The sequence below is a fragment of the Salmo salar genome, chromosome 18 (genome assembly GCF_965601325.2).
Source record: "Salmo salar chromosome 18, fSalSal1, whole genome shotgun sequence".
NCBI classification, from domain to species: domain Eukaryota; kingdom Metazoa; phylum Chordata; class Actinopteri; order Salmoniformes; family Salmonidae; genus Salmo; species Salmo salar.
The window spans coordinates 47,964,922-47,986,647 of record NC_138308.1 but is presented as its reverse complement, the minus strand read 5'-3'; the positions used below and the strand labels follow the sequence as shown (position 1 = coordinate 47,986,647).

The 21,726-nt window shown below is 43.7% G+C and overlaps 1 protein-coding gene across 3 annotated transcripts in view; it reads right to left on the bottom strand.

The window, feature by feature from the left end:
- Positions 1-21,726, bottom strand: part of LOC106594761 (carbohydrate sulfotransferase 15) — a 421,531-nt gene that overhangs the window by 56,793 nt on the left and 343,012 nt on the right. The window contains exons 1-2 of one of the 3 annotated variants that reach the window (XM_045701179.2): positions 8,875-9,205; positions 5,484-6,453 (exon numbers count right to left, since the gene is read on the bottom strand). In XM_045701179.2, coding sequence (XP_045557135.1) covers positions 5,484-5,966 — 483 coding nt within the window. In that variant the 5' untranslated portion in view covers positions 5,967-6,453; positions 8,875-9,205. Of the gene's footprint in view, positions 1-5,483; positions 6,454-8,874; positions 9,206-21,726 lie in introns of those variants that run through there. The other 2 variants (XM_045701177.2, XM_045701178.2) reach the window with 2 other exon arrangements.

The following is a 21,726-nucleotide window of genomic DNA, read 5'->3' as shown; positions in this document are numbered from 1 at the left end:
TTAGCATTTTATATCATACCTATAAAACATGCTTATCTCTCACCATTACAATAACAGGGGAGGTTAGCATTTTATATCATACCCCCAAGACATGCTAACCTCTCACCATTACAATAACAGGGGAGGTTAGCATTTTATATCATACCCCTGAAACATGCTAACCTCTCACCATTACAATAACAGGGGAGAATGGCATTTTATAGCCTACCCCCTAAAACATGCTAACCTCTCACCATTACCATATGGTGAGAGGTTATTCGTAATCATGGTAGCGTCCACATTAATGTAGAAGTGTTTAGAAACATATTCTATTCTTATTTACAATAAAAGTGACTCCAAAATGACACAATACATGATTTACATTTTAACAGACAATCTTATCCACAACGACTTACAGGAACAATTAGGATTAAGTGCCTTGCTCAAAAGGTACATCGTCAGATGTTTTCACGTAGTTGTCTCAGGGATTCAAAACCAGCAACCTTTTGTTTACTGGCCCAAATGCTCTTAACCACCGGAAACTACCGGAAACACAACCACATCAAACAGTAAATGCAACCGACAAAATGTGTCACAAGCTTGATGATGTCATTGTTACGCTATGAATGACTATCTACTATGTACAACAAGTGGTGTAATTTCTAAACGATTCACCCGATATGGATGAAGATACCCCTCAAATTAAACCTGACAGTCTACACTTTAACCTCATAGTATCATTGTATATCATTTTAAAATCCAAAGTGCTGGAGTACAGAGCCAAAAACAACAACGTATAGAGATTTGGACAGAGAGAGTTTGACAGAGAGAGAGAGAGAGAGAGAGAGAGAGAGAGAGAGACAGAAAGACAGATAGACAAAGAGAGAGAGAGAGACAGAAAGAGAGAGAGACAGAAAGACAGAGACAAAGAGAGAGAGAGAGACAGAGAGAGAGAGAAAGAGAGAGAGACAGAAAGAGAGAGAGACAGAAAGAGAGAGAGACAGAGAGAGTGACAGAGAGAGAGAGAGACAGAAAGAGAGAGAGACAGAAAGAGAGAGAGACAGAGAGAGACAGAGAGAGAGATTTCTAAAACACTGTTCATTGCTGAAACATAGCTGATGATATTGAAATGTCTTTATGTTTTGAAACTTTTTAGAGTGCAATGTTTCCTGTTCATTTCTAATAGTTTTTTGTTGATGTTGTTAATTTTGCTTCTTCTCACTTTTGTTTAGTGTATATTTCACTTGCTTTGGCAATGTAAACATATGTTTGCCATGCCAATAAAACCCCTTTGAATTGAATTGAGACAGAGAAAGAGACAGAGATTTGATTTCAATTTATTAGGATCCCCATTAACCGACACCAATGGCGGCAGCTAGTCTTACTCGGGTCCAACACATAACAAAAAAGAGGAGAGAGACAGAGACAGAGACAGAGACAGAGACAGAGACAGAGACAGAGAGACAGAGAGACAGAGAGAGGAGGGAGGGAGGGAGGGAGGGAGGGAGGGAGGGAGGGAGGGAGGGAGGGAGGGAGGGAGGGAGGGAGGGAGGGAGGGAGGGAGGGAGGGAGGGAGGGAGGGAAAGAAAGTATCTACCTCACTTGCTTCGGCAATGTTAACATATGTTTCCCATGCCAATAAAGCCCCTTTGAATTTAATTGACAGAGAGAGAGAGAGAGAGAGAGAGAGAGAGAGAGAGAGAGAGAGAGAGAGAGAGAGAGAAAGCGAGAAATGTGCGACGGACGTATGTTTCTTTAACTGGCCAGCGAGGTGATGTAGTATTGATTGTGTCAGCAACACATTCCCTTTCTCATTAGCTTGTTCAATAAGAAATTAGGTGTGATGCAAACAGGGCCGGCTCAAGGCATAAGACACATAAGCGGGCACTTAGGTCATGTTGCCCAGGGGGCCCTGGCCTCATGGGGGCTTCCATTGATTTTGATAGTCACTCTCAATCAGAGATCATTAACATGGCAAGTCTTGGTCAAATGTGTAGAATTGCAGGAAATGTTCTTTAAAACGGCAACTAAAAAAATCTCTACACCCAATGGCAAAATATGTAGAATTACAAGAAATTAACTTCAAACGTACATTTTTCTTTGCGAGGTGGGGAGGCCACCCAACCAAATCTTGTGTGTAGGTGTAACCGATGTGAAATGGCTAGTTAGTTAGCGGTGGTGTGCGCTAATAGCGTTTCAATCGGGTGACGTCTCTCGCTCTGAGAGCTGAAGTAGTTGTTCCCCTTGCGTTGCAAGGGCCGCAGCTTTTGTGGCACGATGGGTAACGATGCTTCGTGGGTGTCAGTTGTTCATGTGTGCAGAGGGTCCCTGGTTCGAGCCCAGGTAGGGGCGAGGAGAGGGACGGAAGCTAGACTGTTACACAGGGCCGCCAAAAGGCTTTGTCCGGCCCTGGATGCAAACAGCCTTGGCACAAACCATTATCTATAGCATTAAGGATTTAATTGAAACAGGAGTTGAGTTGAGACGGCTGGGCCAGGAATAGGAAGTGGTAGAGTCAATCAGTGGAGTGAGTGAGGCTACATGCATCCCAAATGGCACCCTATTCCCTTCATAGTTCACTAGTTTTGACCAGAGGTCCCTAAGGGCCCTGAACCAAAGTAGTGCACTTATATACTGTGCATTCGGAAAAGTATTCAGACCCCTTCCCTTTTTCCACATTTTGTTACGTTACATCCTTATTCTAAAATGGATTAAATAAAATAAAAATCCTCAGCAATCTACACACAATACCCCCATAATGACAAAAGGGAAAACAGGTTTTTAGAAATTTTTGCAAATTTGCAAAAAATAAAAAGCAGAAATAGCTTATTTACATAAGTATTCAGACCCTTTGCAATGAGACTCGAAATTGAGCTCAGGTGCATCCTGTTTCCATTCATCATCCTTGAGATGTTTCTACAACTTCATTGGAGTCCACCTGTGGTAAATTCAATTGATTGGACATGATTTGGAAAGGCACACACCTGTCTCACCATACATGCCTTCCATCTTACCTCACAGGGTTCCCCAGCCCATCTCCCCAGTTATTACAAGTATAGGTGCAAACTTGTGGTACTGCTCTGTTATGGACGTGTTCGTTTTTAAAATACCTCTTAGCACCCCAAACTCTTGCTAAATAGTCCAGAACAGGACACATGCATGTCTGAAACAGTTTGGAATACGTAGCCTAACCAATACCTTTGAGTGGTTTTGTTTTTCCTACAACTCCCCTAAGAGCTCTACTTGCTGAGTCGGCCGGCCAGGGCAGATGTTTTGCGTATAGAAAGGTAAATATGTTAATCAATAAAAAGATCCAGATATTTAGAATTGCTGATTGTGATCTCAAGAATTTCTTCACCAAAACAAAACTGAAAAATACCTATATTAATGGCTGTTTATCTAAAATAAATTATCTGTCTGATTGTCAGGTTGATCATTAGTCTCCATCTTCTACACCAAGTCATTATCTGTGTTTTAGTCTGGCTAATCATGAGTCTCTATCTTTTATAACAAGTCATTATCTGTGTTTTAGTCTGGTTGGTCATTAGTCTCCATCTTCTACACCAAGTCATTATCTGTCTGATTGTCTGGTTGGTCATTAGTCTCCATCTTCTACACCAAGTCATTATCTATGTTTTAGTCTGGCTAATCATGAGTCTCTATCTTTTATACCAAGTCATTATCTTTGTTTTAGTCTGGTTGGTCATTAGTCTCCATCTTCTACACCAAGTCATTATCTGTCTGATTGTCAGTTTGATCATTAGTCTCCACCTTCTATACCAAGTCATTATCTGTCTGATTGTCAGGTTGATCATTAGTCTCCATCTTCTACACCAAGTCATTATCTGTGTTTTAGTCTGGCTAATCATGAGTCTCTATCTTTTATAACAAGTCATTATCTGTGTTTTAGTCTGGTTGGTCATTAGTCTCCATCTTCTACACCAAGTCATTATCTGTCTGATTGTCTGGTTGGTCATTAGTCTCCATCTTCTACACCAAGTCATTATCTGTGTTTTAGTCTGGCTAATCATGAGTCTCCATCTTTTATACCAAGTCATTATCTGTGTTTTAGTCTGGTTGGTCATTAGTCTCCATCTTCTACACCAAGTCATTATCTGTCTGATTGTCAGGTTGATCATTAGTCTCCACCTTCTATACCAAGTCATTATCTGTCTGATTGTCAGGTTGATCATTAGCCTCCATCTTCTATACCATGTCACAAAAGGTGCCGTGTTGAATTGACCAAACTGCAGCGGGTATGTGGATACTCATTCTTTTAATGAAATACTCAAAGCATCCACAGGAAAAACAAACAATAAACGATACTCACGACAGCAACAGTTTTGCAGGCTATACAAACACAGTGCAAAAACAACTACCCACAAACACAAAGACAAACACACCCTATTATATAGGACTCCCAATCAAAGGCAACTCAACACACCTGCCTTCAATTGGGAGTCCCATCCCAATTAACTACACATAGAAAACGAACCTAGAACCTATACCCACAACTAACTAACTAAACATAGAAATACATAAACACAGAGCAGTGCCCAAAACCCCCGGAATACATAAATAAAACAACCTACTACCTACACCACCACCCCAAACCATATAAAACAAATACCCTCTGCCACATCCTGACCAAACTCCAACAACAAATAACCCTTAACTGGTCAGGACGTGACACACCAAGTCATTATCTGTCTGATTGTCAGGTTGATCATTAGTCTCCACCTTCTACACCAAGTCATTATCTGTCTGATTGTCAGGTTGATCATTAGTCTCCATCTCCTACACCAACTGACTACATAATTATAACATTCTGCAGGTTGAGTTTCTGACATTTAAAATAATACAAGAGGGTTTTGACATGGTGTTTTCCAGTTTTAGTTTTCAGGGAACATGTCTTTATACAATTACTCCTCAAGATACGCCACATTTTCGTTACCTGAGAACAAAAGTAGCAAACCCTCCCACCCTTTCTCCCACTGCTTAAGTACCTGTGTAACATCTGAGTTCAGCCCCTCCTGTTCCACCCTGACTTCCATTTGAATTGTCTTATGTTGTTTCCATCCTAAATTATTTGTTTAGTTTCAGAAGGATGTGCTTCCAATTGGAAAAACTAGAATATGATATGAAGGGAATGTTATCAAAGTTTATTTCTATTTGAACCTGGTGTGAATGTAAATATAATTAAACTTTCCTACAACAAACTACAACAATTCTATTTTACTGAGACTTTTAATTAAGATACAGATCAATATAATGCAAGATCAGACAGACACACAGACACACACACACACACACACACACACACACACACACACACACACACACACACACACACACACACACACACACACACACACACACGCACGCACGCACGCACACACACACACACACACACAGACACACACACACAGACACACACACACACGCACACACACACGCACACACAGAGACACACACACGCATACAGACTACAGTGCAGTACTTACATGTGGCTCACTGTGTATTAGTGCCTTGCGTTCTGGCAGCTGTCTAGTAGTACTGAACTCCACTTTGGACGCTATGTTCTTCACCACAAGTTTAATGGTAGCATAGTCCTTGGCAGAAGACATATTAAAGGGGTAGGGCCCAGCCCCGGACCCCGAGTTAGGGACCATAGAGAAATGATATGGGGACGGGGTCAAGAGGAGGCCCTTCTTGTCCCCAGTGAGGATATAGGAAGCCATGATGAGGAACATGACGGTGAGGCCGAACAGGAAGCTGTACAGTTTAACCTTCCTGAAGCAGGTCAGGGTGCTCGTACCACATCCCAGGGTGCACCACGGCCAGAGTCGGTGGAGAGGGTCACGTTTCACCTCCAGAACGGCAAACAGGCTCATGGGGCTGTCGTCCACCTGTAGTTTCAGAGGTCTCTTCCTGTAGTCCTCCATCGGGGAACCCAGCAGGGTGTATTCGTAGTCCATGTGTGTCATGGTGACAGAGAGGTGGGGTGATGGCGGGCTGGCTAGGTCTGGGTGGTGGGGTGGTGGTGGGCTGGCTAGGTCTGGGTGGTGGGGTGATGGTGGGCTGCCTAGGTCTGAAGACCCACTGCGGTGGTGGGGTGATGGTGGGCTGCCTAGGTCTGAAGACCCACTGTGGTGGTGGGGTGGTGGCGGGCTGGCTAGGTCTGGGTGGTGGGGTGGTTGGGTCTGGGTGGTGGGGTGATGGTGGGCTGCCTAGGTCTGAAGACCCACTGTGGTGGTGGGGTGGTTGGGTCTGGGTGGTGGGGTGGTGGTGGAGGCCCGGCTAGGTTTACTCAGCCTCAGAGACTGGGTGGTGGAGGAGGAGGAGGAGAGGTGGTGGTGGTGGAGCCAGTGAGATGGGAGGAAGAGTATGGTGGTTGTGGCCCAGGAGGATCATCCATGCTGGGGGTGGGATGCTGCGTGCAGACAGACCACCTCCTCAACCACTACTGGAGACCTGGAAAAAGGAAGAAGAAGAAGAAGAGGGATGACTGACAGAGAAGGAGGAAGTGGACTTCCAGTGAAACGTCCTGTTTCCTCTTAAAAATGACTTTATACTTTAAGTGTCTAGCTGATTCATCCACAATCTAAAAAATGCTGGATTAAAAACAACCCAATTTGGGTTATTTAGTAACCCAGCACTGGGTCAATATTGGACAGAACACACTCTGGGTTATTTAGTAACCCAGCACTGGGTCAATATTGGACAGAACACACTCTGGGTTATTTAGTAACCCAGCACTGGGTCAATATTGGACAGAACACACTCTGGGTTATTTTGACCCAGCCAGTAAGGCTGTGTGAATAACTAAACAAGATAGGTAGTTGGGATTACCCAAACATGGGTTCATTTAACCATCAGCTGGGTATATTAACTTTCATGCTGGGTTGACCAATCAGCTGGTTATATTAACTTTCATGCTGGGTTGACCAATCAGCTGGGTCTTTTTTAATGTAATCCTTAGGTTGTTTTCAGGACGAATGGCTTATTAGGGGCATGGCTTTCAGCTAGATCTTATTGGCCACCCGTGAGCGTAAATGTAATTGTCACGCCCTGACCATAGAGAGCCTTTTATTCTCTATGTTGGTTAGGTCGGGGTGTGACTAGGGTGGGTGATCTAGGTTGTTTATTTCTATGTTGGCCTGGTATGGTTCCCAATCAGAGGCAGCTGTTTATCGTTGTCTCTGATTGGGGATCATATTTAGGCAGCCATTTCCCCACTGTGTTTTGTGGGATATTGTTTTGAGTTAGTGCATGTAGCACCTCTGATGTCACGGTTCGTTGATTGTTTGTTTCTTTTTTGGGGTTTGGGAAGTTTCGCTTAAATAAACATGTGGAACCCATATCACGCTTCACTTTGGTCTGAATGTTATTACGGCGATCGTGACAGTAATTCCTGTGCATCAATGTTACATTTACACACTGCAAATTCAATATATATTTTTTTTTTTTACACATTCTTCTATAATATTACGATGATTTATTACATATTATAATAAGGTACACCACCTTTTTGTTTCCAAACATTTACATAGGCTTTTAGGGAACTCATACACTTCTGTAAGCGTCATTGAATCTGCAAAAATGTCAATGTTCAACCTTAACGTGATAACTATACAACAGAACAGATTAACAGGAACGGCATTTACTCTCACGGGTGGCTGAAAATAACTATCCGAAAGCCAAACTACTAAACTATGCCTCCAGTCTTCTGATCTGACCCAGCACCAATAACCCAGCACCAATAACCCAGCACCAATAACCCAGCATCAATAACCCAGTACCAATAACCCAGCACCAATAACCCAGCACCAATAACCCAGCATCAATAACCCAGTACCAATAACCCAGCACCAATAACCCAGCATCAATAACCCAGCACCAATAACCCAGCACCAATAACCCAGCACCAATAACCCAGCATCAATAACCCAGTACCAATAACCCAGCACCAATAACCCAGCACCAATAACCCAGCATCAATAACCCAGCACCAATAACCCAGCATCAATAACCCAGCATCAATAACCCAGCACCAATAACCCAGCACCAATAACCCAGCATCAATAACCCAGCATCAATAACCCAGTACCAATAACCCAGCACCAATAACCCAGCACCAATAACCCAGCATCAATAACCCAGCACCAATAACCCAGCACCAATAACCCAGCATCAATAACCCAGTACCAATAACCCAGCACCAATAACCCAGCATCAATAACCCAGCACCAATAACCCAGCACCAATAACCCAGCACCAATAACCCAGCATCAATAACCCAGCATCAATAACCCAGCACCAATAACCCAGCATCAATAACCCAGTACCAATAACCCAGCACCAATAACCCAGCACCAATAACCCAGCACCAATAACCCAGCACCAATAACCCAGCATCAATAACCCAGCACCAATAACCCAGCACCAATAACCCAGCACCAATAACCCAGCACCAATAACCCAGCACCAATAACCCAGTACCAATAACCCAGCACCAATAACCCAGCACCAATAACCCAGCACCAATAACCCAGCACCAATAAATAACCCAGCAGTTTTTCAAATAAAACAACCCAACTAAGTGGCCCAACACCCTGCAACCCAACAATTGGGTCGTACAAATAACCCATCATTTTTTTAGAGTGTAAAGCTGCTTGTGACCTGGAAGAGGAAGAATTGAATTAGTGTGAACAAAGTACTACGTTGTGTTTCATCTAATCACAGACTCTTCCACTGAAACTGACTAGCGACGTTTCCCCTTTAAAATCAGTTGACAATTCCGTCTAGCCAATTCATCCTGATCTAAAGCAGTAAAAGTGAATTATATAGAAAAAACCTCTCAATTTCAATAACAATGAAACACATTATACATACATACACTTCCATTGTAGACCATCTGTTGTTCCTGCTGAATCCATAACTTGAAAGTTCTCTCTCTCACTGAAGCTACAGTCTGTCTCTCTCTGAGTCAGTCTAGTAAAGCTCTCTCTCTGAGGCTAGTCTCTCTCTGAGTCAGTCTAGTAAAGCTCTCTCTCTCTCTCTCTCTCTCTCTCTCTCTCTCTCTCTCTCTCTCTCTCTCTCTCTCTCTCTCTCTGAGGCTACAGTCTCTCTCTGAGTCAGTCTCGTCTTATCATAGTAGTAGCAGACGTGACAACAACGTCCCAAAAGCTGTAATTGATGCAGATATTCCGGCACAGAGCGGATAGGGCTGTATTCAGGATGTTGGTTACATCCTGGTAAAAGTGCTGACTAGCAGTTATCATATGCATCTCTCTGCGTGTGTGTGTGTGTGTGTGTGTGTGTGTGTGTGTGTGTGTGTGTGTGTGTGTGTGTGTGTGTGTGTGTGTGTGTGTGGGGGGACATGCGTGAGTGTGTTTGTGTATGTGTGTGCCTGCGTGAGTGTGTGTGTGTGTGTGTGTGTGTGTGTGTGTGTGTGTGTGTGTGTGTGTGTGTGTGTACATGCGTGAGTGTGTGTGTGTATGTGTGTGCCTGCGTGAGTGTGTGTGTGTGTGTGTGTGTACATGCTTGAGTGTGTGTGTGTATGTGTGTGCCTGCGTGAGTGTGTGTGTGTGTGTGTGTGTGTGTGTGTGTGTGTGTGTGTGTGTGTGTGTGTGTGTGTGTTTCTGTGTGTGTGTGTGTGTGTGTGTGTGTGTGTGTGTGTGTGTGTGTGTGTGTGTGTGTGTGTGTGTGTGTGTGTGTGTGTGTGTGTGTGTGTGTGTGTGTGTGCGCGCGCCTTGTGGGTGTGTTTGTGTCTGTATGCTTGAGTCAGGAACCAGGTAACAGAGAGGGAAGCTTGTATTGAAACCTGCTGATTATATCTACATTAACATCAGACAACATGGCTACATTTACATTTATATCAGACAACAACGTGGATTTCAACTATCGTGAAAAACTTCTGAGTTACAATCCTCCAGTAAGAATCTAGCTGTGTTGAGACAGTATAGTAGAGCAGATAAAAGTACTATTTTAATGACTTGGTAATTCCCAGGGCAGGGCAGTGTAGAACAGGGCAGAGCAGGGCAGTGCAGAACAGGGCAGAGCAGGGCAGGGTAGAACAGAGAAGAGCAGGGCAGTGCAGAACAGGGCAGTGCAGGGCAGAGCAGTGTAGAACAGGGCAGAGCAGGGCAGTGTAGAACAGGGCAGAGCAGGGCAGTGTAGAACAGGGCAGGGCAGTGTAGAACAGGGCAGGGCAGTGTAGAACAGGGCAGTGCAGGGCAGTGTAGAACAGGGCAGGGCAGGGCAGTGCAGAACAGGGCAGTGCAGGGCAGGGCAGTGTAGAACAGGGCAGGGCAGGGCAGTGTAGAACAGGGCAGGGCAGGGCAGTGTAGAACAGGGCATTGCAGGGCAGGGTAGTGTAGAACAGGGCAGTGTAGGGCAGGACAGTGTAGAACAGGGCAGTGCAGGGCAGTGAAGAACAGGGCAGAGCAGGGCAGTGTAGAACAGGGCAGTGCAGCGCAGTGTAGAACAGGGCAGGGCAGTGTAGAACAGGGCAGTGCAGGGCAGTGTAGAACAGGGCAGGGCAGTGTAGAATAGGGCAGTGCAGTGCAGGGTAGTGTAGAACAGGGCAGTGTAGGGCAGGACAGTGTAGAACAGGGCAGTGCAGGGCAGTGAAGAACAGGGCAGAGCAGGGCAGTGTAGAACAGGGCAGTGCAGCGCAGTGTAGAACAGGGCAGGGCAGTGTAGAACAGGGCAGTGCAGGGCAGTGTAGAACAGGGCAGGGCAGTGTAGAACAGGGCAGTGCAGGGCAGGGTAGTGTAGAACAGGGCAGTGTAGGGCAGGACAGTGTAGAACAGGGCAGTGCAGGGCAGTGTAGAACAGGGCAGAGCAGGGCAGGGTAGAACAGGGCAGTGCAGCGCAGTGTAGAACAGGGCAGGGCAGTGTTGAACAGGGCAGTGCAGGGCAGAACAGGGCAGGGCTGTGTAGAACGGGGCAGTGCAGGGCAGTGTAGAACAGGGCAGTAAACATTTAGCTGCTTTAGTTTATAAATCAGAGTCCCTCTCTTCCATGCGCCATTGCGCGCCATTCCGTAGGCTACCTAACTATTCTCAATGTCTGGTCTGATCTTTACATCTGATATTATAAACCTACGTGTTGATTAGTTAATACTTCTACAGTAGGCTATAGGTTAGCAGTAGCCGCCCTGGACGGCTGCATTTCAGATACACTTGACACTTGTGGTTAGTGGAGGCCCATATGTATGTTGTGTTATTAAGCTATAAAAAGGACAGTTGTAGGGATCGTTTTTAGAACATGTGAACGTTGCAGTAGCAGGACTGTAGTAATATTCTGGACTGTAACGGGACTGTAGTAATATTCTGGACTGTAGCAGGACTGTAGTAATATTCTGGACTGTAGCAGGCCTGTAGTAATATTCTGGACTGTAGCGGGACTGTAGTAATATTCTGGACTGTAGCGGGACTGTAGTAATATTCTGGACTGTAGCGGGACTGTAGTAATATTCTGGACTGTAGCAGAACTGTAGTAATATTCTGGACTGTAGCAGGACTGTAGTAATATTCTGGACTGTAGCAGGACTGTAGTAATATTCTGGACTGTAGCAGGACTGTAGTAATATTCTGGAATGTAGCAGGACTGTAGTAATATTCTGGACTGTAGCGGGACTGTGGTAATATTCTGGACTGTAGCAGAACTGTAGTAATATTCTGGACTGAAGCAGGACTGTAGTAATATTCTGGACTGTAGCAGGACTGTAGTAATATTCTGGACTGTAGCGGGACTGTACTAATATTCTGGACTGTAGAGGGATTGTAGTAATATTCTGGACTGTAGCAGGACTGTAGTAATACACTGGACTGTAGCGGGACTGTAGTAATACTCTGGACTGTAGCGGGACTGTAGTAATATTCTGGACTGTAGCAGGACTGTAGTAATATTCTGGACTGTAGCGGGACTGTAGTAGTATTCTGGACTGTAGCAGGACTGTAGTAGTATTCTGGACTGTAGCAGGACTGTAGTAATATTCTGGACTGTAGCAGGACTGTAGTAATATTCTGGACTGTAGCAGGACTGTAGAAATATTCTGGACTGTAGCTTGACTGTAGTAATATTCTGGACTGTAGCGTGACTGTAGTAATATTCTGGACTGTAGCAAGACTGTAGTAATATTCTGGACTGTAGCAGGACTGTAGTAATATTCTGGACTGTAGCGGGACTGTAGTAATATTCTGGACTGTAGTAATATTCTGGACTGTAGCAGGACTGTAGTAATACTCTGGACTGTAGCAGGACTGTAGTAATATTCTAGACTGTAGCAGGACTGTAGTAATACTCTGGACTGTAGCAGGACTGTAGTAATATTCTGGACTGTAGCAGGACTGTAGTAATATTCTGGACTGTAGCGGGACTGTAGTAATATTCTGGACTGTAGCGGGACTGTAGTAATATTCTGGACTGTAGCGGGACTGTAGTAATATTCTGGACTGTAGCGGGACTGTAGTAATATTCTGGACTGTAGCAGGACTGTAGTAATATTCTGGACTGTAGCAGGACTGTAGTAATATTCTGGACTGTAGAAGGACTGTAGTAATATTCGGGACTGTAGCAGGACTGTAGTCATATTCTGGAGTGTAGCAGGACTGTAGTAATATTCTGGACTGTAGCGGGACTGTAGTAATATTCTGGACTGTAGCAGGAATGTAGTAATATTCTGGACTGTAGCGGGACTGTAGTAATATTCTGGACTGTAGCGGGACTGTAGTAATATTCTGGATTGTAGCGGGACTGTACTAATATTCTGGACTGTAGCAGGACTGTAGTAATATTCTGGACTGTAACAGGACTGTAGTAATATTCTGGACTGTAGCAGGACTGTAGTAATATTCTGGACTGTAGCGGGACTGTAGTAATATTCTGGACTGTAGCGGGACTGTAGTAATATTCTGGACTGTTGCAGGAATGTAGTAATATTCTGGACTGTAGCGGGACTGTAGTAATATTCTGGACTGTAGCGGGACTGTAGAAATATTCTGGACTGTAGCAGGACTGTAGTAATATTCTGGACTGTAGCAGGACTGTAGTAATATTCTGGACTGTAACAGGACTGTAGTAATATTCTGGACTGAAGCAGGACTGTAGTAATATTCTGGACTGTAGCAGGACTGTAGTAATATTCTGGATTGTAGCAGGACTGTAGTAATATTCTGGACTGTAGAATTACTGTAGTAATATTCTGGACTGTAGCAGGACTGTAGTAATACACTGGACTGTAGCGGGACTGTAGTAATACTCTGGACTGTAGCGGGACTGTAGTAATATTCTGGACTGTAGCAGGACTGTAGTAATATTCTGGACTGTAGCGGGACTGTAGTAGTATTCTGGACTGTAGCAGGACTGTAGTAGTATTCTGGACTGTAGCAGGACTGTAGTAATATTCTGGACTGTAGCAGGACTGTAGTAATATTCTGGACTGTAGCAGGACTGTAGAAATATTCTGGACTGTAGCTTGACTGTAGTAATATTCTGGACTGTAGCGTGACTGTAGTAATATTCTGGACTGTAGCAAGACTGTAGTAATATTCTGGACTGTAGCAGGACTGTAGTAATATTCTGGACTGTAGCGGGACTGTAGTAATATTCTGGACTGTAGTAATATTCTGGACTGTAGCAGGACTGTAGTAATACTCTGGACTGTAGCAGGACTGTAGTAATATTCTAGACTGTAGCAGGACTGTAGTAATACTCTGGACTGTAGCAGGACTGTAGTAATATTCTGGACTGTAGCAGGACTGTAGTAATATTCTGGACTGTAGCGGGACTGTAGTAATATTCTGGACTGTAGCGGGACTGTAGTAATATTCTGGACTGTAGCGGGACTGTAGTAATATTCTGGACTGTAGCGGGACTGTAGTAATATTCTGGACTGTAGCAGGACTGTAGTAATATTCTGGACTGTAGCAGGACTGTAGTAATATTCTGGACTGTAGAAGGACTGTAGTAATATTCGGGACTGTAGCAGGACTGTAGTCATATTCTGGAGTGTAGCAGGACTGTAGTAATATTCTGGACTGTAGAAGGACTGTAGTAATATTCTGGAGTGTAGCAGGACTGTAGTAATATTCTGGACTGTAGCAGGACTGTAGTAATATTCTAGACTGTAGCAGGACTGTAGTAATACTCTGGACTGTAGCAGGACTGTAGTAATATTCTGGACTGTAGCAGGACTGTAGTAATATTCTGGACTGTAGCGGGACTGTAGTAATATTCTGGACTGTAGCAGGAATGTAGTAATATTCTGGACTGTGGCGGGACTGTAGTAATATTCTGGACTGTAGCAGGACTGTAGTAATATTCTGGACTGTAGCAGGACTGTAGTAATATTCTGGACTGTAGCAGGACTGTAGTAATATTCTGGACTGTAACAGGACTGTAGTAATATTCTGGACTGTAGCAGGACTGTAGTAATATTCTGGACTGTAGAGGGACTGTAGTAATATTCAGGACTGTAGCGGGACTGTAGTAATATTCTGGACTGTAGCGGGACTGTAGTAATATTCTGGACTGTAGCGGGACTGTAGTAATATTCTGGACTGTAGCAGGACTGTAGTAATATTCTGGACTGTAGAAGGACTGTAGTAATATTCGGGACTGTAGCAGGACTGTAGTCATATTCTGGAGTGTAGCAGGACTGTAGTAATATTCTGGACTGTAGAAGGACTGTAGTAATATTCTGGACTGTAGCAGGACTGTAGTAATACTCTGGACTGTAGCAGGACTGTAGTAATACTCCGGAATGTAGCAGGACTGTAGTAATATTCTGGACTGTAGCGGGACTGTAGTAATATTCTGGACTGTAGCGGGACTGTAGTAATATTCTGGACTCTAGCGGGACTGTAGTAATATTTTGGACTGTAGCAGGACTGTAGTAATATTCTGGACTGTAGCAGGACTGTAGTAATACTCTGGACTGTAGCAGGACTGTAGTAATATTCTGGACTGTAGCAGGACTGTAGTAATATTCTGGACTGTAGCGGGACTGTAGTAATATTCTGGACTGTAGCGGGAATGTAGTAATATTCTGGACTGTAGCGGGACTGTAGTAATATTCTGGACTGTAGCGGGACTGTAGTAATATTCTGGATTGTAGCGGGACTGTACTAATATTCTGGACTGTAGCGGGACTGTAGTAATATTCTGGACTGTAACAGGACTGTAGTAATATTCTGGACTGTAGCAGGACTGTAGTAATATTCTGGACTGTAGCGGGACTGTAGTAATATTCTGGACTGTAGCGGGACTGTAGTAATATTCTGGACTGTAGCAGGAATGTAGTAGTATTCTGGACTGTAGCGGGACTGTAGTAATATTCTGGACTGTAGCGGGACTGTAGTAATATTCTGGACTGTAGCGGGACTGTAGTAATATTCTGGACTGTAGCGGGACTGTAGTAATATTCTGGACTGTAGCGGGACTGTAGTAATATTCTGGACTGTAGCGGGACTGTAGTAATATTCTGGACTGTAGCGGGACTGTACTAATATTCTGGACTGTAGAAGGACTGTAGTAATATTCGGGACTGTAGCAGGACTGTAGTCATATTCTGGACTGTAGCAGGACTGTAGTAATATTCTGGACTGTAGAAGGACTGTAGTAATATTCTGGACTGTAGCAGGACTGTAGTAATACTCTGGACTGTAGCAGGACTGTAGTAATACTCCGGAATGTAGCAGGACTGTAGTAATATTCTGGACTGTAGCGGGACTGTAGTAATATTTTGGACTGTAGCGGGACTGTAGTAATATTCTGGACTGTAGCAGGACTGTAGTAATATTCTGGACTGTAGCGGAACTGTAGTAATATTCTGGACTGTAGTGGGACTGTACTAATATTCTAGACTGTAGCAGGACTGTAGTAATATTCTGGACTGTAGCAACACTGTAGTAATACTCTGGACTGTAGCAGGACTGTAGTAATATTCTGGACTGTAGCGGGACTGTAGTAATATTCTGGACTGTAGCAGGACTGTAGTAATATTCTGGACTGTAGCAGGACTGTAGTAATATTCTGGACTGTAGAAGGACTGTAGTAATATTCGGGACTGTAGCAGGACTGTAGTCATATTCTGGAGTGTAGCAGGACTGTAGTAATATTCTGGACTGTAGAAGGACTGTAGTAATATTCTGGAGTGTAGCAGGACTGTAGTAATACTCTGGACTGTAGCAGGACTGTAGTAATACTCCGGAATGTAGCAGGACTGTAGTAATATTCTGGACTGTAGCGGGACTGTAGTAATATTCTGGACTGTAGCGGGACTGTAGTAATATTCTGGACTCTAGCGGGACTGTAGTAATATTTTGGACTGTAGCAGGACTGTAGTAATATTCTGGACTGTAGCAGGACTGTAGTAATACTCTGGACTGTAGCAGGACTGTAGTAATATTCTGGACTGTAGCAGGACTGTAGTAATATTCTGGACTGTAGCGGGACTGTAGTAATATTCTGGACTGTAGCGGGAATGTAGTAATATTCTGGACTGTAGCGGGACTGTAGTAATATTCTGGACTGTAGCGGGACTGTAGTAATATTCTGGATTGTAGCGGGACTGTACTAATATTCTGGACTGTAGCGGGACTGTAGTAATATTCTGGACTGTAACAGGACTGTAGTAATATTCTGGACTGTAGCAGGACTGTAGTAATATTCTGGACTGTAGCGGGACTGTAGTAATATTCTGGACTGTAGCGGGACTGTAGTAATATTCTGGACTGTAGCAGGAATGTAGTAGTATTCTGGACTGTAGCGGGACTGTAGTAATATTCTGGACTGTAGCGGGACTGTAGTAATATTCTGGACTGTAGCGGGACTGTAGTAATATTCTGGACTGTAGCGGGACTGTAGTAATATTCTGGACTGTAGCGGGACTGTAGTAATATTCTGGACTGTAGCGGGACTGTAGTAATATTCTGGACTGTAGCGGGACTGTACTAATATTCTGGACTGTAGAAGGACTGTAGTAATATTCGGGACTGTAGCAGGACTGTAGTCATATTCTGGACTGTAGCAGGACTGTAGTAATATTCTGGACTGTAGAAGGACTGTAGTAATATTCTGGACTGTAGCAGGACTGTAGTAATACTCTGGACTGTAGCAGGACTGTAGTAATACTCCGGAATGTAGCAGGACTGTAGTAATATTCTGGACTGTAGCGGGACTGTAGTAATATTTTGGACTGTAGCGGGACTGTAGTAATATTCTGGACTGTAGCAGGACTGTAGTAATATTCTGGACTGTAGCGGAACTGTAGTAATATTCTGGACTGTAGCGGGACTGTACTAATATTCTAGACTGTAGCAGGACTGTAGTAATATTCTGGACTGTAGCAACACTGTAGTAATACTCTGGACTGTAGCAGGACTGTAGTAATATTCTGGACTGTAGCGGGACTGTAGTAATATTCTGGACTGTAGCAGGACTGTAGTAATATTCTGGACTGTAGCAGGACTGTAGTAATATTCTGGACTGTAGAAGGACTGTAGTAATATTCGGGACTGTAGCAGGACTGTAGTCATATTCTGGAGTGTAGCAGGACTGTAGTAATATTCTGGACTGTAGAAGGACTGTAGTAATATTCTGGAGTGTAGCAGGACTGTAGTAATATTCTGGACTGTAGCAGGACTGTAGTAATACTCTAGACTGTAGCAGGACTGTAGTAATACTCTGGACTGTAGCAGGACTGTAGTAATATTCTGGACTGTAGCAGGACTGTAGTAATATTCTGGACTGTAGCGGGACTGTAGTAATAATCTGGACTGTGGCGGGACTGTAGTAATATACTGGACTGTAGCAGGAATGTAGAATTATTCTGGACTGTAGCAGGACTGTAGTAATATTCTGGAATGTAGCAGGACTGTAGTAATATTCTGGACTGTAGCAGGACTGTAGTAATATTCTGGACTGTAGCGGGACTGTAGTAATATTCTGGACTGTAACGGGACTGTAGTAATACTCTGGACTGTAGCAGGACTGTAGTAATATTCTGGACTGTAGAAGGACTGTAGTAATATTCTGGACTGTAGCGTGACTGTAGTAATATTCTGGACTGTAGCGGGACTGTAGTAATATTCTGGACTGTAGCGGGACTGTAGTAATATTCTGGACTGTAGCAGGACTGTAGTAATATTCTGAACTGTAGCAGGACTGTAGTAATACTCTGGACTGTAGCAGGACTGTAGTAATATTCTGGACTGTAGCGGGACTGTAGTAATATTCTGGACTGTAGCGGGACAGTAGTAATATTCTGGACTGTAGCGGGACTGTAGTAATATTCTGGACTGTAGCGGGACTGTAGTAATATTCTGGACTGTAGCAGGAATGTAGTAATATTCTGGACTGTAGCGGGACTGTAGTAATATTCTGGACTGTAGCGGGACTGTAGTAATATTCTGGACTGTAGCAGGAATGTAGTAATATTCTGGACTGTAGCAGGACTGTAGTAATATTCTGGACTGTAGCGGGACTGTAGTAATATTCTGGGCTGTAACAGGACTGTAGTAATACTCTGGACTGTAGCAGGACTGTAGTAATATTCTGGACTGTAGCGGGACTGTAGTAATATTCTGGACTGTAGCGGGACTGTAGTAATATTCTGGACTGTAGCAGGACTGTAGTAATACTCTGGACTGTAGCAGGACTGTAGTAATATTCTAGACTGTAGCAGGACTGTAGTAATACTCTGGACTGTAGCAGGACTGTAGTAATATTCTGGACTGTAGCAGGAATGTAGTAATATTCTGGACTGTAGCAGGACTGTAGTAATATTCTGGACTGTAGCGGGACTGTAGTAATATTCTGGACTGTAACAGGACTGTAGTAATACTCTGGACTGTAGCAGGACTGTAGTAATATTCTGGACTGTAGCGGGACTGTAGTAATATTCTGGACTGTAGCGGGACTGTAGTAATATTCTGGACTGTAGCGAGACTGTAGTAATATTCTGGACTGTAGCGGAACTGTAGTAATATTCTGGACTGTAGCGGGACTGTAGTAATATTCTAGACTGTAGCAGGACTGTAGTAATATTCTGGACTGTAGCAACACTGTAGTAATACTCTGGACTGTAGCAGGACTGTAGTAATATTCTGGACTATAGCGGGACTGTAGTAATATTCTGGACTGTAGCGGGACTGTAGTAATATTCTGGACTGTAGCGGGACTGTAGTAATATTCTGGACTGTAGCGGGACTGTAGTAATATTCTGGACTGTAGCAGGACTGTAGTAATATTCTGGACTGTAGCAGGACTGTAGTAATATTCTGGACTGTAGAAGGACTGTAGTAATATTCGGGACTGTAGCAGGACTGTAGTCATATTCTGGAGTGTAGCAGGACTGTAGTAATATTCTGGACTGTAGAAGGACTGTAGTAATATTCTGGAGTGTAGCAGGACTGTAGTAATATTCTGGACTGTAGCAGGACTGTAGTAATATTCTGGACTGTAGCAGGACTGTAGTAATATTCTGGACTGTAGCGGGACTGTAGTAATATTCTGGACTGTAGTAATATTCTGGACTGTAGCAGGACTGTAGTAATACTCTGGACTGTAGCAGGACTGTAGTAATATTCTAGACTGTAGCAGGACTGTAGTAATATTCTGGACTGTAGCGGGACTGTAGTAATATTCTGGACTGTAGCGGGACTGTAGTAATATTCTGGACTGTAGCGGGACTGTAGTAATATTCTGGACTGTAGCGGGACTGTAGTAATATTCTGGACTGTAGCAGGACTGTAGTAATATTCTGGACTGTAGCAGGACTGTAGTAATATTCTGGACTGTAGAAGGACTGTAGTAATATTCGGGACTGTAGCAGGACTGTAGTCATATTCTGGAGTGTAGCAGGACTGTAGTAATATTCTGGACTGTAGAAGGACTGTAGTAATATTCTGGAGTGTAGCAGGACTGTAGTAATATTCTGGACTGTAGCAGGACTGTAGTAATATTCTAGACTGTAGCAGGACTGTAGTAATACTCTGGACTGTAGCAGGACTGTAGTAATATTCTGGACTGTAGCAGGACTGTAGTAATATTCTGGACTGTAGCGGGACTGTAGTAATATTCTGGACTGTAGCAGGAATGTAGTAATATTCTGGACTGTGGCGGGACTGTAGTAATATTCTGGACTGTAGCAGGACTGTAGTAATATTCTGGACTGTAGCAGGACTGTAGTAATATTCTGGACTGTAGCAGGACTGTAGTAATATTCTGGACTGTAACAGGACTGTAGTAATATTCTGGACTGTAGCAGGACTGTAGTAATATTCTGGACTGTAGAGGGACTGTAGTAATATTCAGGACTGTAGCGGGACTGTAGTAATATTCTGGACTGTAGCGGGACTGTAGTAATATTCTGGACTGTAGCGGGACTGTAGTAATATTCTGGACTGTAGCAGGACTGTAGTAATATTCTGGACTGTAGAAGGACTGTAGTAATATTCGGGACTGTAGCAGGACTGTAGTCATATTCTGGAGTGTAGCAGGACTGTAGTAATATTCTGGACTGTAGAAGGACTGTAGTAATATTCTGGACTGTAGCAGGACTGTAGTAATACTCTGGACTGTAGCAGGACTGTAGTAATACTCCGGAATGTAGCAGGACTGTAGTAATATTCTGGACTGTAGCGGGACTGTAGTAATATTCTGGACTGTAGCGGGACTGTAGTAATATTCTGGACTCTAGCGGGACTGTAGTAATATTTTGGACTGTAGCAGGACTGTAGTAATATTCTGGACTGTAGCAGGACTGTAGTAATACTCTGGACTGTAGCAGGACTGTAGTAATATTCTGGACTGTAGCAGGACTGTAGTAATATTCTGGACTGTAGCGGGACTGTAGTAATATTCTGGACTGTAGCGGGAATGTAGTAATATTCTGGACTGTAGCGGGACTGTAGTAATATTCTGGACTGTAGCGGGACTGTAGTAATATTCTGGATTGTAGCGGGACTGTACTAATATTCTGGACTGTAGCGGGACTGTAGTAATATTCTGGACTGTAACAGGACTGTAGTAATATTCTGGACTGTAGCAGGACTGTAGTAATATTCTGGACTGTAGCGGGACTGTAGTAATATTCTGGACTGTAGCGGGACTGTAGTAATATTCTGGACTGTAGCAGGAATGTAGTAGTATTCTGGACTGTAGCGGGACTGTAGTAATATTCTGGACTGTAGCGGGACTGTAGTAATATTCTGGACTGTAGCGGGACTGTAGTAATATTCTGGACTGTAGCGGGACTGTAGTAATATTCTGGACTGTAGCGGGACTGTAGTAATATTCTGGACTGTAGCGGGACTGTAGTAATATTCTGGACTGTAGCGGGACTGTACTAATATTCTGGACTGTAGAAGGACTGTAGTAATATTCGGGACTGTAGCAGGACTGTAGTCATATTCTGGAGTGTAGCAGGACTGTAGTAATATTCTGGACTGTAGAAGGACTGTAGTAATATTCTGGACTGTAGCAGAACTGTAGTAATACTCTGGACTGTAGCAGGACTGTAGTAATACTCCGGAATGTAGCAGGACTGTAGTAATATTCTGGACTGTAGCGGGACTGTAGTAATATTTTGGACTGTAGCGGGACTGTAGTAATATTCTGGACTGTAGCAGGACTGTAGTAATATTCTGGACTGTAGCGGAACTGTAGTAATATTCTGGACTGTAGCGGGACTGTACTAATATTCTAGACTGTAGCAGGACTGTAGTAATATTC